Source organism: Glandiceps talaboti, chromosome 5, assembly GCF_964340395.1.
Source record: "Glandiceps talaboti chromosome 5, keGlaTala1.1, whole genome shotgun sequence".
Taxonomy (NCBI): Eukaryota; Metazoa; Hemichordata; class Enteropneusta; family Spengelidae; genus Glandiceps; species Glandiceps talaboti.
In genome coordinates, this window is record NC_135553.1 from 3,943,000 (window position 1) to 3,959,382 (window position 16,383).

At 34.4% G+C, this 16,383-nt stretch overlaps 1 protein-coding gene across 2 annotated transcripts; it reads right to left on the reverse strand.

Moving 5' to 3' along the window:
* Positions 1-8,287: 8,287 nt before the first annotated feature.
* On the reverse strand, positions 8,288-12,878 carry LOC144435617 (uncharacterized). Of its 2 annotated transcripts, none has more exons than XM_078124210.1 (3): positions 12,315-12,878; positions 10,368-10,430; positions 8,288-9,676 (listed from the first exon to the last, which is right to left on the reverse strand). In XM_078124210.1, exons 1-3 carry the CDS (start codon positions 12,868-12,870, stop codon positions 9,627-9,629), a joined length of 669 nt encoding a protein of 222 aa, XP_077980336.1. In that variant the 5' UTR covers positions 12,871-12,878; the 3' UTR covers positions 8,288-9,626. The 2 variants fall into 2 exon arrangements, with proteins under 2 accessions (XP_077980336.1, XP_077980337.1); XM_078124211.1 differs by having other exon boundaries at positions 10,358-10,430.
* Between the last annotated feature and the right edge of the window lie 3,505 nt (positions 12,879-16,383).

Below are 16,383 nucleotides of genomic sequence, written 5' to 3' on the forward strand. Positions count from 1 at the left end.
TTCTGTTATTTGGGGTGGAGGTGGGGGTTTGAGCCATTTTAGTTCTCATCCTACAAAATCGATTTTACTTTTAATGGATGTTTTGTACCCCTAAAAGCAAATATTTCTTTTTAAAATGTCGTCAAATTGAGAAATAAAGTAATTTTCGCTATAGTAAATGTATGGCACTAAAATAATTTAAAAGTAAAGTTTCAACAAAGGAATGATTTTATACTGGCTTTGCATTCATAGCACTACATACTACATACTACATACCACATACCACATACCACATACCGATTTGAAATTGATTGTTCTGTCTGAAAATGTTTCAGTTTTGGCCAATTTAGTTGGGGGAGGTCTGAGGCCTAACTAAAAGAATTTGTTTATTATCCTACATTGAAGTTGAACCGTTATGTTTCCGACTGAGCCGCAAGCGGGGCGTCTAGGTAGGATGTGACCCCGAAAGGTCACGGCTTGTTCTGATTACATTTGGTGTGTCATCGTATCGTGGATGTATGCCGCGGCCGGTTAATTAATACGAAACAGTTGTCACAACTTACTTCTCATAACACCCAATGCAGCATTACACTATTTTGACCCGCGATTCTTATAAGCAAGGTCCAACAAACTGTAATCGTCCATAGTATTTGAATTTGGGCTGGTAACCAACCCGGAAGTTGTCCTCATCCAAAATGACGGCGACGTTCAAGTATCATTGCGGTGTTATATTCGCTGAAGAAGATGAGAAATTTGCTGAAGATTTTCTTACAAAAGTTGAGGATGACTTTGGAAAGGAAATGTTTTTTCCACCCAGAGATTCTACATCAGGTTATAAGACGGACAGTTTGCAAACAATGCTTAAAACGTGTGAAAGGATCTTCATAATGTACAGTGTCAATACAAATACAAACGAATCTGTCTTCTACAAGGCCAATCTCGCGCTTGATAAATTTCTAAAGCAAAACAAAGAAGAAAACCGAAAGCGATTAATTCCACTGATAATTGACGATAAGGGGAAATGTCCAAACTTTCTTGAAAATTTTGAGAAGATTCGGTATTTGAAGAACAAATATTTCTGGAATACCATTAAAGGTATCCTTAATACGCCAATAGGATCTTCACACCGTGGACAAAAAAAAGTATCAGTGTCTGAAAGAGAAGATGCAGGTAAGGAGCTTTTATACTTTTGTTAAACCTCAGGCTGAATCCAATCATCAAGGAATATATGATCTGTTCATTAACCTCCTTATAAATCATTTTGATATATTTGGAGTTGGTGTTTTAATACAAATGGTATTGAGAATTTTAATAAGAAGACATGTCAATTATATTTCATTGATGTGGTAATTCAGTCAATGTTATTGGTGCCACTAATTTTCATCAAATCTACCTGAGTTCCCATGTCATATTACAAGGATTCCCCATCAAATTCATGATACAGTGTATTGGAAACTATGCCAGTTTTACCATATTCCCCCTTTCTGTTACCAGGGGGCTCCGGTTGGTTCCGGTTACCCGACCCTAAACTTTTTTTTATGTATATGAAAAAAAAATCACAAAAATTGTAAAGTCTCGTGAGAAATAGTAGATGCGGAAACTGACATCAACATAAGAAGACAAAATAAAACTGTTCTTCCAATCTGTAATGGGTGTACATCTGATAGAAAGAAATAAACAACACAGAGACTATTTGGAAAACAATGGAAAACCTGAACTAGACACTCACACAGAAAAAAATATATGATAAAATAAAAGAAAAAATCTACCTACCCCACCTATTCTAAAATTGAGCGTAATCGGAACCACACATTTTTTTTTATTAGGCCTAACAAGTTACTGTATGCTCCCTTTTTAAATGCTGTCATAGATATTTGAATTTGACTAGAAGTGTGAGATTTGTGATCAGTTTTTCCAAACAATTTGAATGTCAATAACTTTTGCCTTATATCCAGGCTTTTTCCATATGTTTGCAAAGAAGAATATTATAATTTAATCATAGACTGGGGTGGGGGTGTTTTTCCACTCTCTATGATTGAATAGAAGAATCAAGTTATTTTTCATAGATGATTATCTTTATTGTTAGGTGAGGTCAAGCAGAATATGAAAATAGAAATCTCTGTAGTCTGTATGGACTTCCTTTTTTTTTTTTGGTTATTTACAATTTCAGACACACAACTAGATGGTGTTACAGTAACTTTTCACAATGGTTCTGGAGACTCACAGGACAGGCAGAATGAAGGTGACTTTTCCATCTTCACATCCTTTAACAATTTAGGAAGCATTCAGTTTTAATGGGGAGAGTGTGTATGTGTGTGTGTGTGTGTGTGTGTGTGTGTGTGTGTGTGTGTGTGTGTGTGTGTGCATGCAAGTGTGTGTGTGCATGCATACATGTGTGAGTGTGTGTGTGTGTTAATCTGCCTTTTAGGTTGGCCTAAAAATGGACGGTCCTAAATTACCTCCAATTCTAATGACACATTTGCCAAAGTCTGACCAACAAGCTGTTAAAAAGTGCCATAATTTTATTGATTTTTTCATAAACAAAGCAATACTATCTGCTGGAGATTCTCATAAATTGAAATTTAATCAAACATCCTGAAGCTATGAAGCAAAAAACTTCAAACATTCATAAAAGTACTGTATGTATCTATGTACAACAGTCATTTGATATGTATAAGGTCCAGGTAAAGTGATCCTTATTTGTTTGTTGTCATACACAATGCATCGTATCATGATGTATATGTTCCGCCTTGATTTGACTTATTTTAATAATTAGTCACATTGGATTTACTTTGGGGGAAAGTCTTTTTGTAAATCATACAAACTCTGATTGGAACCAAATTGAAAGTTTTCATTGCACATCTAGAGTTATTGGCTTGGTTATTTTATAGCTTAGGGCACTGAGATGTTGTGTGTGAAACAGGTGGCTGGTACACTTAAAACAGATTGTGTTTAACAGTTTGGGAGAATAATACTTAAATAGAATTGATGAAAACATGTATAATAAAAGTGAATCTATTTTATACATAAGGGAGGTTATGACTTTCTTTCAGTTAAATTTACCATGTGTTTTGTGAATCACAGCCCTGCTTTCATTATCTACACAAACTGGGAGGAATGAATCTGGAGAAAAGACAGATACTACTAGTACAGATCAGACTGATCGTGGTGAAGTTAATCAAGGTAGACCCATTTTGTTATGGTGTGAACTTTTAAGTACAATTTAGCCAAAAGCCACAGCCCTTAGGAATATATGGGAAGAGATTCCATCCGTGGGTTTTTCTTCATTTTTCAGAAATATGAATAAGTACAAAAATATAGAACAATATATCTCAGGTCAGAGTTGACAATGTATATGTACTCTATACTCTATTGGCCATACAACCTGTCTAGTAAACATCGCAGTGTATTGTATTACCGTATTAGCCATACAACCTGTCTAGTAAACATCACAGATCTGTGAGGATCAGCATCACTCTCAAATTACGTACTTGTAATAAAGTAAGAAAGTTCCAAAATTTCAATGCAATTTTTGAACATAAAAATCAGAATTCTAGAGAGTCAACCTGTCCATAAACTGAACAGTTCATACAGGCTCTTCTTATATAAATACATAAAGGAATGAAACAATCGAGTAGTTTCCCCTGAAACTCATTAATTTCATCAATATTTGTCAGATTTATTCCTCTGTTTGGATACTATGATAGGAGAGTCAAGGCAATTCTGTACATTTCAGCAACAGTCTGTTCTTCCTACACTTTCAAATCAACATTGCTTATCTGAGAATCTCAGTCAGGAGACAAGTCAAATAGGCAGATGTTTGTCCTATAAACATGGTCAGAATTAATAAAGTTTAGTGAAACATAATGTCATTAATTGTTCAATTTTGGATGTGTCTTATCACCTCTCTTTAGTTATAAAGTTCAACTGATAAAATGTCTTTTATATTGTAACTCACTTCAGTATGAATGCTAAAAACTTTGAACTTCTAGCACATTATAAACTAAATTATAAATCATTTGATTTATCAAGCCATCATTAACATTTTTGGTTATTTCATTATTATCTTCTTTTTCACAGGTATATCTGGTTTTCGCAGGCTAATTTCAAAGAGTTGGATCACCAGGGTAAGTGAACACGGTCCACTCACCATTCATTAATCTTGCACTGTGACCTGTGGTCACTTTCAAAGACAGGCCAAGAATGGACTCTTCATCCATATACACATCACTTACATTTATAATCTTTTTAGGCCATATTAAAAATAATATCAATATTTGTGATGATGACGAATTATTAAAGATACTGGGTCTTTCTTGGAGACCGATGTGTATAGACCTTTGTTGTTTGGGTGAACATAGACTGCAATTTTTGGTCAAAATAGTAACCCAAACATAACTTGATAAATTGCTCCAGGATCTATATTTTGTTATAGTTATTCCTTGTGATGTATATAATTGTTGAAAGTAAATGATTTGACTTTGTTAGAGGACTAGTAGAGGACTCTGATTCAAAAACTGGGTATATACATTTGTATGGTTTTCAATTGCAGTTGGGTTAGCACTTTTAAGACTATTAACTTTGATTCTGTATTTTTATTTTCAGATTTCATTCCCTATATTGATATTGCTAATAATTGTCACAGCAGGTTTATGGCTTGCAGAAATAGTTCTTCTTGTAACACATGGTTGCCCTGCACCCATGAATATCAAGACTGCACATTCCAACTTAACAATCACGTATATTGTAACAAGTATTGCCACTATACCATTCGCAATCTGCATATATTGCCAGCTTGGAAAGCACAAGTCTTCTGCTCTGATTCTAAAAGTTGGTGAAGGTGCAACAATAGGATTGTCACTAGTAGTAGCAACATTAATGGTAAGTATTTTTTTTCTGTGCATTCTCTAATTTCCATTTCTATTTTAATGCATGGTCTAAAACATGATTAGCCAATCTGCAGAGTTGTTCCTTGTTATCTAAATATTATCAGCCAATCTGTAGAGTTGTTTCTTGTTATGTAGTACTAATCACATGCCATGTGTCATTGTATTAAATTGGCCGTTATTAAAAGGCTCATTACTCATTGTATAAGCTCATCATATTGAGAGCATTTTGTATTTAAATATAAACAGAACAGTTCTGATACAGTACATGTACATTGACCACATTTTTCTAAAATATGTGTCTTATTCACTCGCATTTTTGTTATATGATCATGATTTGGGACTCGTCAAATCTAATTTATTTCTAATAATAAAATATGCATTACCTATTGCTTTCTCATTTTGTTGTGTTTGATATAGGGTTTGCTCAAGTGCTACCAAATTGATGAATCAGATTCTGTACCAACAACTGCCATTCCAACCTTCAATACTACGATGCCATCAGTCCCATAAACATTTTACAGCAAATGGATCTTACACAAGTCTTGTTACCCCAGAGAAATCTTCAATGAGTCTTTACAGGAAGGTGTCTGTTACCGCCACATTATTGAACTTGAAAATAGGAAATAGTGTAATATGTTTTGATCTTGACAGAGAAAGTTTTAACTTATATGGGGTTCTCACTTAGCCAGTTGAGTCGACTCCGAGTCAACTCAAGTCATATTAACAATTAAAAAACAAGTATGAACATCTAATGTTGACTCCGTGTAGGGTCTATGCTTTATTGAAGTCTGTAGTTAGTAGAATTTAAAATGAAAGAAGAAAACAAACTTTCTTAGTGCTTGCATGGACATTCCAATGCCAGGGGGTGTCTCACCTAATAGAAGTCATTTCATTTGCTATGTAGAATCTACTTTGATTACTTTATGTAGTAGATATTTATGATTGTATTTTCTTTGTATTGCAGTCAATCATTCAACTTTAGATTCAGCAAACATTTGACTATAGATTCAACATTTGTTTGACTTTAGACTCGGTCTATTGCTACACTTATTGTTACATTACTTAGTGCAGAGAATAACAACCTCCCTCTCGAAATCTATCATTTGCCAAGCTTAGTGATTTTGAAATCACCTTTTTAGAGTAGCTTTACCTTAACATTTTCCATGTATGTCATTTTTTATTTCATATGTTTAACAACAGCTTTTAAACTATTTTTGTGTCATGTATACTTTCTAATAAGTGCCCTTCATCAAATTTGACTGTGGAAAATGACTCTTTATAAGTGAACTATTATTACACATTTTCATATATAACAATACAAATGCTATTTATACACAATGTAATATTTCTAACACCATTATTTACATTTTTTCAGTTTTGTACAAAATGTAACATTTCTAACACCAACACTTCCAAATAAATGACTGACTTGCAGGCTCTGTTTGGGCTGTCTTTATTTTTATACCATCCTGTTTTCTGGCAATGATGCTGATAAATTCTCAGTACCTGGAATAGAATATTACTGCCTCAGTACATCATAAACATAAAGAACATTCGGTTTCTTGGTCGACACCATAGTTTCCACTCCAAGTACTTTACATATATCCCTAAAGCATGCATAAGAATAAGTCGACCTTCTTGTTCTATTTTGACACTCTAGCATGAGGTACATTGTAAAATGCTACTGCAGGTCCCAAGAATTCCTGAGTATTTGACAAGAAAATAAAAGGTGTGATGTCACACTTTTGCATCAGCTACACGAAAAAGACTAGTTATGTAATGGAACTAACATAATTTTTTTTCTATCTTTGCCAAGACATACAGGGGTCTCCTTTTTTTTATCAGTCTGTACTACTATTTAGGATATAGTGGGTTATGAATATTTAATTTGTGATATAATAACCAATGAAAATAGTAGACAGTAATACATACCTCATAGGGCACACCACACTGAACTGGAGCAATCTGTTTATTTTTCATGTACATGTATTTAGGGGATCTAACTGAAAAAAAGACACCCTCTATAACTGGATTAGAAACTTGTCTCAGTGTTACTGATGTTTGATGGCAAGTATCTGGACACAAATTTATAGTGTATTGGTGAAATTTACGGGCATAATAATAAAATGGTTCATCATATCTTTCTGACACTAAACTGTTATTTCTCAAGCATCCAGATTGTTAAAAGTTCAATTTTATGAGTTGATAGCATCCTGAACATCAATGTACACCTATTACAGTAAACTTATATATTTTTGCTACTAGAAAATTTTGCAGTCTTCAGCTAGTTCTCAAAGGATAATTTTCACTAATTCCCAGACTTGCACATTGTGTTCATTCATGTACAAGGCAATTTAGTCACTACTTAATTTTGCATTTTTGTTGTCCAGCGAAATAAGCAAAAATAAGTCTTCAGTGAAAATTTCCAGTTTATTAGTAATGTTTTTTAAAACTGATCGATCCACCATTTGAAGATCTTTTAAAGTGTTATGATGTCAAGAAACATAGTTATATGATGTCACCCAATATTCTTGGCTGAAATATAGAAACACACTAAACATCTTTCTTGAAAATTTCCATCTTTACATATCTCAACACACACACACACACAATCACTAGACCACTATACATCTATATATTCATGGAATAAATGTTACTTGAAAAATACTTTATTTTCTATCAGTAAAATTAGCACGTAAAGATTACTTTGTAAATTTCCTGCAGAGCAGAATCTCATGACATAAGATTTAATAACGTTCTGATAACTTGCATGATCCTTGACCCTAATATAATATAAATGTATAAATGATTTGTAGGATTGTCAAAGATTCTATCTTTGTTGCTTGTAGGATCTGTAAGGACATGTTTTGTAGGAATCATGTATAAATAACTGAATCATAGTAAATACCCAATACATCACAATTTCACATTATTATACACCAAGTCAGGCAATATTTGATTTCTGATTGACTGCTTGTGGTGACTGTAAACAAGATGGCGGCATGCATCCATGAATCACTATAGAGTAAACATATGTGGCACTTCTTTTTTGCCATAAACTTAGACTTGACTGTTATGAGAACTGAAAATAGTGTTACATCGATGATATTTCATTCTCAAAGGTTATGAGTATGTTGTAGATTATCTGACAACAATAAAGTGCACATTTGTTGCTGTAGTAACCAATCCAATATGGCCACTACTGATAGCAGCATTACCTGAAGCATTCAAAAGCTGATGGAGACAATTTCTGGTTACACTAGATAGGACCTTTACCATACACCGTCCAGACATCTATAAGCCGTTTGGCTATTTTTTTATTATTTTTTTTTTTTATTTATTTATTTATTTATTTATTTATTTATTTTTTTTTTTTTTTTATTTTTTTTTTTTATTTTTTATTTTTTTTTTGGGGGGGCGCATGGTACACAAGGACTCTCAACAGGACTGTTGTTTTTTGCATGATATAACTACTTTGTTGACATCTGGCGGGATACAATGAGCTCACTGTCCTAACTTTGAACTTAAAAGTTTTTTTAAAAAAAGGTTTCATTTACTGAGAACAAAGAAATATACAATCTGCGCACAAATTTACAAGTCAAAAATATTTCTGTGACTCCTGTAAACATACAAATTCTAAAATTATGCACAACAATTTACATTTTAGCATGCAAAAACCATAATTTTATCAGAAAATTTGTAAAATGATATGCATTATACATGCCATTTAACTTTCTGTCTTGCTGTCCTTATAACAATCATTACCTTTTTTACTGACATGCTCCTGAATGTAATGTTCAACAATACCTCTGTAAATAGGTATGTGTGACAAAAGCTAAAAATTATGCACAACAATTTACATTTTAGTATGCAAAAAAAACATAAAATTAATGAAAAAGTTGTAAAATGATATACATTGTACATATTTAACTTGACCAGTTAAAACAATGGCCTGGGTTGACGATGTATTTAGAAAATGTTCCACTTGTTATCAAAAATACTAAATACTATCAACATGGCAGACATGCACATTTGTATAAGGTATGCATCAAGTTGAACTCAAGATACTCTCAGTCTCTTATAAAACTATAAAGACTCAAGCTGGGAGTTGTCTGATTTGGTTTGCATAAAATTGATGTTACTTGATGTATTATATTTCATGAGCTCTCATTCATAGTATTAATAAAAGAATGTCCAATATCAAAGGAATGACTGATATCCATAAAACTAAATAACTAAGTGGAAAATTTGAAAATCATATACATATACCAGTAATATTGTATGTTATAAAAATCTTCACAAAAAAAATGAGGATTCCTGTTCCTGTCTAAGAGCAGAAATATCAAAGATGATGTACCAAAAATGCAGCCAGTGTAGTTATGAATGCATGAAGTGGATCGAGTCATGATGGTTGAACAGTTAGAGTGGCCTGCTTGGAGTCTGTAAATCCTGGTTCGAGCCTCATCACTGCCATTTATTCCAGAGTGCCTGCAATGGCTGCAATGTGGATAGTATGTAATGTCAAATGACAGGGTCTTTATTTATAATTTTAGTCACAATAGCATCTAAAGTTAAAATCTCCCAGCATCTCAAATGAAGAGAAAATCTGTGAGGTGCCATTGAGATTATGTTATTTGTCATAATTTCATATAGAATACATCTGATTTTTCTCTTGAGTTTCTTCTACTTGTCATTTGTATTGCTGGTAAGTGTACTCTTTGGCAATTTAAGTGACCTCCTCCATGCACACATCTCATATTACATAAGGCTGTCACAATCATCAAAGTAATGTCTACTGGATGTAGAAGCTGTTGATAAAAAAAAATAAGAAAGACAAAATTACAAACTGCAAACAGACTTGCACTACATCTTGAATTAATCTTCCACTTGCCTTACGTACACAACAGGACAAGTAAATCATACCTCTTCCCCAGGCAGTAAATAAAACGGTTTGATGAAATCTTCATCATGATTTTACATACATGTACATGTACATCAGTCATTGCAATCTGATTAAAATCTGATGTTAGATAGGCTGGTTTTCCTGTATTTACCTTTATTCCATCGTTATTGCATCTTTTACGTGTTTTTTTTTTCCTGGGTGAACGCCTTTCTAACCGTTCGCCCAGGAAAAAAAAAACTCACGTAAAAGATGCAATAACGATGGAATAAAGGTAAATACAGGAAAACCAGCCTATCTAACATCAGATTTTAATCAGATTGCAGTCATTGTGATCATTTCCATAAAAGACATATCTACCGCTACCATTCTCTCAGGATGTTTTATGATTCCAGTTCAAATCAAAAGGCACAAAACTATGTAGTAAGCTGAAGACCTTTCTTTGGAAGTAATTGTTTTGATTTAATTTGGTGAATGAAATATCTACACTACAGCAATTAGGTATTAAAGGGGCACAAGCCGAGTTTATATAGGTTTGGGATGTGTAATTTTTTCTCCATATTAAAAGGTAGAATTGTATGCTATCTACCTTTACTTACTTGACTGTGTTTGCAGGCTTGTTAATCCATCCAAACTTCTTGATTGAAGTAAAACTTCTCTTGCTGTTAGAAAAAATACAATAAAACAATGGAATGTGATTTCCCAGATTATAACACTAAAATGCAACTTTTGTACACAAACATTTAGAGTTACACCACTCTGAGAAACGGTACTTGTACCCAGTGCTACTAGTAGTTTCATGGTCAAACAAAAGTTATTGTGGGAATTTGAATGGTGTCTCAAGATACAAAACTGCACAATTTATTGACCAATTTGACCTTGAATATGGAGGTCAAAGTCAAAGGTCAAGATATGAAAAGAAAGCTCACCTTTGAGTATTGACATTTAAATGGAGTCTTTGTGTATTCAACTTCTTGAGTTACCGTGGAAAGAAAAATTTTGGTGATGCATATGCATCACATAGGCAAACCCAAGTCATGATTATAATATCATCATCATCCCTTGAAATGTAATTTTGATTCAAAAAGCTATGGCAACAACCAAAAGTTGGCTATTTGCCCTTGAAGAAAACTTTCAAGGTCAAAGGTCAAGGTCTTAAAAGACAGTCCATAGTTGATAATATGGGTGTAGACACTTGAATGGAATCACTATGTACATCCAAAGTTATGATGCCTATTGTGAAATTTAAAAACAAATATGGCTGCCATTTGGCTATATTTGATTCTGTCAAAAAACAAAGTGATGTGCATATGTCTCACATAGTATGTTACTTTTGTGCCAGGTTTGGTTTTAATCAGTTGATGCATGCTAGAGATATGAGGGTGAATGTATGCACACATGAGGGTGAATGTATGCACACATGAGGGTGAATGTATGCACACACAGATGGATAGACAGAATCCAATGTATAAGTCCCCTCCGAACAGAGCCCATTGGGGACTAATCAACCCATCTGAGATAAGGAGGAACCAGTCCTGAGGACTTTTTTAAAAATTGTTTTCATTTACAACTTTGTGTAAACATCACATTTCATTTTATTTTATTCAATGATCTTTTCATGTTTTCTATAATGTCAATCCATTTATTACAGTGACGAAACCATCACTTCGTGTTTACTTTATGGGGGGAAATGTAATAATTATGTGGAAACCAAACTGCCACACAAAGGGATATTGAAACTAAAGGTCTAGTATCTTATGAAATCACTTATGGTTTGAAAATAACCTTCATTAGGTAGAAGTGATGTTTTTTCTCAAGTATTGATGTTAGAAGCCATTAGAAAAAAGTATTGATCTTAGAAGCCAATATCTTGCAGTCTTTAACTTGAAGTGTTCATTTTGGATTCCAAACAATTGTGAATGTTCCTAAACACAATGCACAAATCACATACCAAGATATATGAACAATGAACATTGTGCAGCCTACACTATTATAACCTAAGTACTGACTCAGACCACTAAAGTTAGTGGTCTGAGGTACTGAATGGTTCTTGTTACTGTTTGGGCTTCCACAACAGATTACATGATGTACATGACCTTATGTTTCATTGAAGATGGGGTACGAGAAGGTATAGTGGGGAGCAGATCTTGACGGTTTAGTCTCTTCTAACTTGAATTTTTTTAGTACAAACAAACACACCTAATAATGTTGAAATGTTGGGAATATATCACAATTCAAGGTTCTTTAAGTTGTTATATGAGAGAGAGAGAGAGAGAGAGAGAGAGAGAGAGAGAGAGAGAGAGAGAGAGAGAGAGAGAGAGAGAGAGAGAGAGAGAGAGAGGAGAGAGAGAGAGAGAGAGAGAGAGAGAGAGAGAGAGAGAGAGAGAGAGAGAGAGGGAGAGAGAGAGAGAGAGAGAGAGAGAGAGAGAGAGAGAGAGAGAGAGAGAGAGAGAGAGAGAGAGAGAGAGAGAGAGAAGCAGACAGACAGACAGACAGACAGACTGAGAGAATGAAATCACGTCCACTACATTTATCAATAGACTTACAAGAGGAGACTTCCGTATCTTGAATACCAGGAGCCAGGGAAGAACAATTCTGACTACTTCCTGTTTGTGTCACAGACAAGGAAGACCGTGCTTGTGTTTGTCCGATAGTAGCTCCCAATGGTGTTGTCAAAGTTCTTTCAACGTTATTCCAAAAGTACTTATTTTTGCGTTCAATTTTCGAGAAGACACGTAGAAATGCCGGCAAACGGCCTCCCTCAATAATTATAGGAACTAATCGCTCTCTATTAATCTGTCTATTTTCCTCTAAGTACGATTCGAGGACGTTTAAACCCTCGAAGTAATGTTGTTCATTCTGGTTTGTATTCGGACTAAGTATAACAAACGTCCTTTCTGAAATCTCCAGTGATCGTATCAAATTGTCAAAGTTATACACACCAAGTATACCATCCCTATCAACGTAATACCCCCTCTTATGAAATCGCTTCTCGGCCTCTACGACGAACTTCTCGGTCCACTCTGAGTCTTCTTCAGTATACAAAACCATGAAATCATATTCATATGTTTGTGGAGTGCGAGTGCTCATCACAGCAGCCATTGTGTGACCTTGGGTGACCCACGCTTATGACCCAGACGGGTCAATTATAGGGGGCGTAATATAAATCATTACAATTCATGTGTCGAAATCCATATTGTAATATTGCACTGCATTGGTTCGGTGCAATATCTACATTCTACTGTTACCATGTGATATTTAAATAAGACAATGCTCTACTAGAAAAGTATGCATTTGTATTGAACGTTTTATCAAAAATTGCATAAAACACAGAATGAGACACAAAATCAACGCTTATTAAAAGGAAAGACATTATTTTACATTTATCTAACCTTCGTATAAACCTTATTTTGCTTGTTGATTATTACTGTAGTTTGTACATTTACTAGTTTATTTTAGCGCCAAACACTTATTGCAGAAAATCCAATGAAGAAATGTAGTTTTCTTGACGGATGCAATAAAGATTCTATTCTATTCTATGTTATCCTAGTTCCTGACAAGTGTGTTCGATTTTACACGACGTTATCTTCACATACTACACATTTAGCAATGTGTTAAGATAACGTAGTGTAAAGTCGGAACACGGTCGCCAGGAACTAGACTACATGTTAGTTTGAACATGTCTAAAACACATTCTTACAAGCCAGAGTACATATTTCTGCTAAAGTAACGAAATGTATGTCTCTTTTATTATACATACCCCTTTAATTTGAGGCACCGTCCAAGAAATGTATGTTCAAGATAATGTAGTGTAAAATCGGGATACGGTTGTCAGGAACTAGTCTACAATTTTAAAGAGGCATCTGTAGTATTCTAATTCAGATATTTACAGGACATTGTAATAAACAATAATTATTGCTATTTGCTGAATTCAAACCTAGCATTCAGTCATATTGCATAATGTTCGATGACGTCATTACGTCTGTGATCTAATACACGTATACTGAAAGGTCAGAGGAACCCCTATCCCCTATTACGTCATGAACTGTGCGAACAACAACGTACTTTTACTTGTAACTCCCTTGAATCTCAGACCACTAAAACTTGGTCTGAGCTTGAATTGAACCTTGGACAGTTTTAAAAAAAAACACACACGCTGAAAATCCCTCATTCGAACATCTATGATCTAATACATGCATATACACAAATACAAAAGCTGTTTATGAAAATAGTTTTTATTATTTATCATAAGATCCAGCCACTCTAATGTCATCACATGGTGACATCAATGCATGATTTGCAACGTATTGAATACAGTCAATTATAAAGTAATTAGATACAGTCTTTGGTTGCGGTTTATTATATCTGCTGTGAGGAGAGAAGACGGTTGCATGTTACAGCCACTATTTCCCCGTGTCCGCTAACGACGAACAGGAAAATAGCGCCAATAGCATTGTAGCACAACTGTACAGTTTTTTAAAATGTTTAACTATATATGCTGATCCACGCTAGGTATAGGTGTTCATTTGCTGAATGATTATTCAGTTATTTTTACACCTAATTTGCATATCACTGATGAAATCATTATATGTTTAATATTTCTTCATCTATACCCTAGGTGCATCCTCATTAAATTTCAGACCAATCTGCTCAATACTTTTGGAATTACAGTTTTTTGACCAAAAAGACAATTTTTAGCCCTAATTTGATGGGATCATCATGTCGTGAACAATTCTTAATCTAAACACCCATAACAATGTTCCCACCAAATTTCAGACAGATCTGTCCAGTAGTTTTTGAGATTAAGTTTGTTTTGTTTTGTTTTTTTACCAAAAATCACATTTTTGACCCAAATCACACACCAGTGGTAAGATCATTTTGATTTGAACAATTTCCCAACTAGACACCCACGGTAATACACCCACCAAATATCAGGGCAATCGGTCCAGCATTTTTTGACTTTAAGTTGTTTACACACATCCACAGACAGACAGACAGACAGACAGACAGACAGACAGACAGACAGACAGACAGACAGACAGACAGACAGACAGACAGACAGACAGACACTTTGCCATGCCTATAGCACTACTGAACCTTATCAGTTCAGTTCTGCTAAAAAGGTCATTTATAAATTTAAAAAAAAGTAGCTAGATACAACTAAAGTGCATATTTTCCCTCCCTAAACTTTCGAGACTCGACTAACCTGACGACTGAGCCACGATATACAATGTGCAGTAACCTTATTGCTGTAACTGTAGCACACGAACAAATAATCAATGAAGAAATTTCAAGAGTCTACCGATAAATAATCAATCACTTTAAACATAGACCCTTGGTGGAGGGGTTTATGCTTTAAAGTAATCATTTTCATACAAAACGTCTTCAGCCAAAACAAGATATTCATGTATGAAATACTAATATCTGAGTTTGGAATATATTCCAGGATGGTGATATTCTAGTCTAGGATGATCATAATACAAAATAATGACATTATTATAGGTATTTATGATATAATTCAAAAAATACCGTTGCCGGTGACTGTTGCGGAATATACACTACAGAGTGCTATTTATATTGTCTAGTGCAGTGGCATCCAATCACAAGATCTCTTTCTCTTCAACCACGCATGGCATCTATACCACACATACAACAGATTTCAGAATAAAAACACTACTATTACATAAACGTATTTACTAAAATACATATCTGTCTTCATAATTGTAATTTCATACTTTTCACGAGTGTAGTACCGTCTGTGTTCATTCTAGTACGAAGTACAAATGTACGTTCAATCACAGACAAGTAAGAAAGTTGTCTGTGGTTCAGTCACAGTTTATATACTGCTCGCTATTTTATTAGTTTAGGTACCTGAACTACACGTACAATGTCATTGTTTTAACCATACACAATGTCGGTTTGCGAGCGTAATCCTACCTGTCAGTCTCTGTGAGTACAACTCTACTGTTATCATCGTGATCAGCTGGGTAACTTATGTCTATGATATAAAACAACCATGCTGTTGCATGTATAACGATGAGGCCTAAGCGAACTTCCGATACACTGCAGGCGGTGTAAACGATCCCTGATGAAATTATGTCTCAATCTGAGATGTGTGGTAGACAGTATCTTCTACAATTCATTTGCGTTATCGGTGGTACCATTGGGAAAAACTACTATAATGATACATTTCCCCCGCAGTCAATACAAGCATCATCGTAGGTACAACTCAACACGTTAAAAATCCACTGCCAAATGTACCTAGGGCCTAACAAAAAAAATTGTGTGGTTCCGATTACGCTCAACTTTCAGAATAGGTGGGGTACGAGGATATATATATATATATATATATATATATATATATATAGTTTTGATAGTTCTGGAACTCTTTCTAGGTTGTAACTCGGAGTTTCACGCATAGTGCGATCATCAGACAACTGATGTCTGATGATCGCACTATGCGTGTAACTCCGAGTTACAACCTAGAAAGAGTTCCAGAACTATCAAAACTATTGCGCTCTGCCACTGCGGTATAGAGCACTGTCTTAGCAGATTGATACTCACCGAGTTATATATATATATATATATATATATATATATATATATATATATATA

Bases quoted from the DNA above. Each gene is read 5' to 3' on its own strand.
- LOC144435617 (XM_078124210.1), bottom strand. From the start codon at position 12,870: ATGGCTGCTGTGATGAGCACTCGCACTCCACAAACATATGAATATGAT. The intron at 10,431-12,314 runs GTAAGTCTATTG...TTTTTCTAACAG, and splicing joins AGATACGGAAGTCTCCTCTT to CAAGAGAAGTTTTACTTCAA. The intron at 9,677-10,367 runs GTAAGTAAAGGT...TTTTATCAACAG, and splicing joins AAGCCTGCAAACACAGTCAA to CTTCTACATCCAGTAGACAT.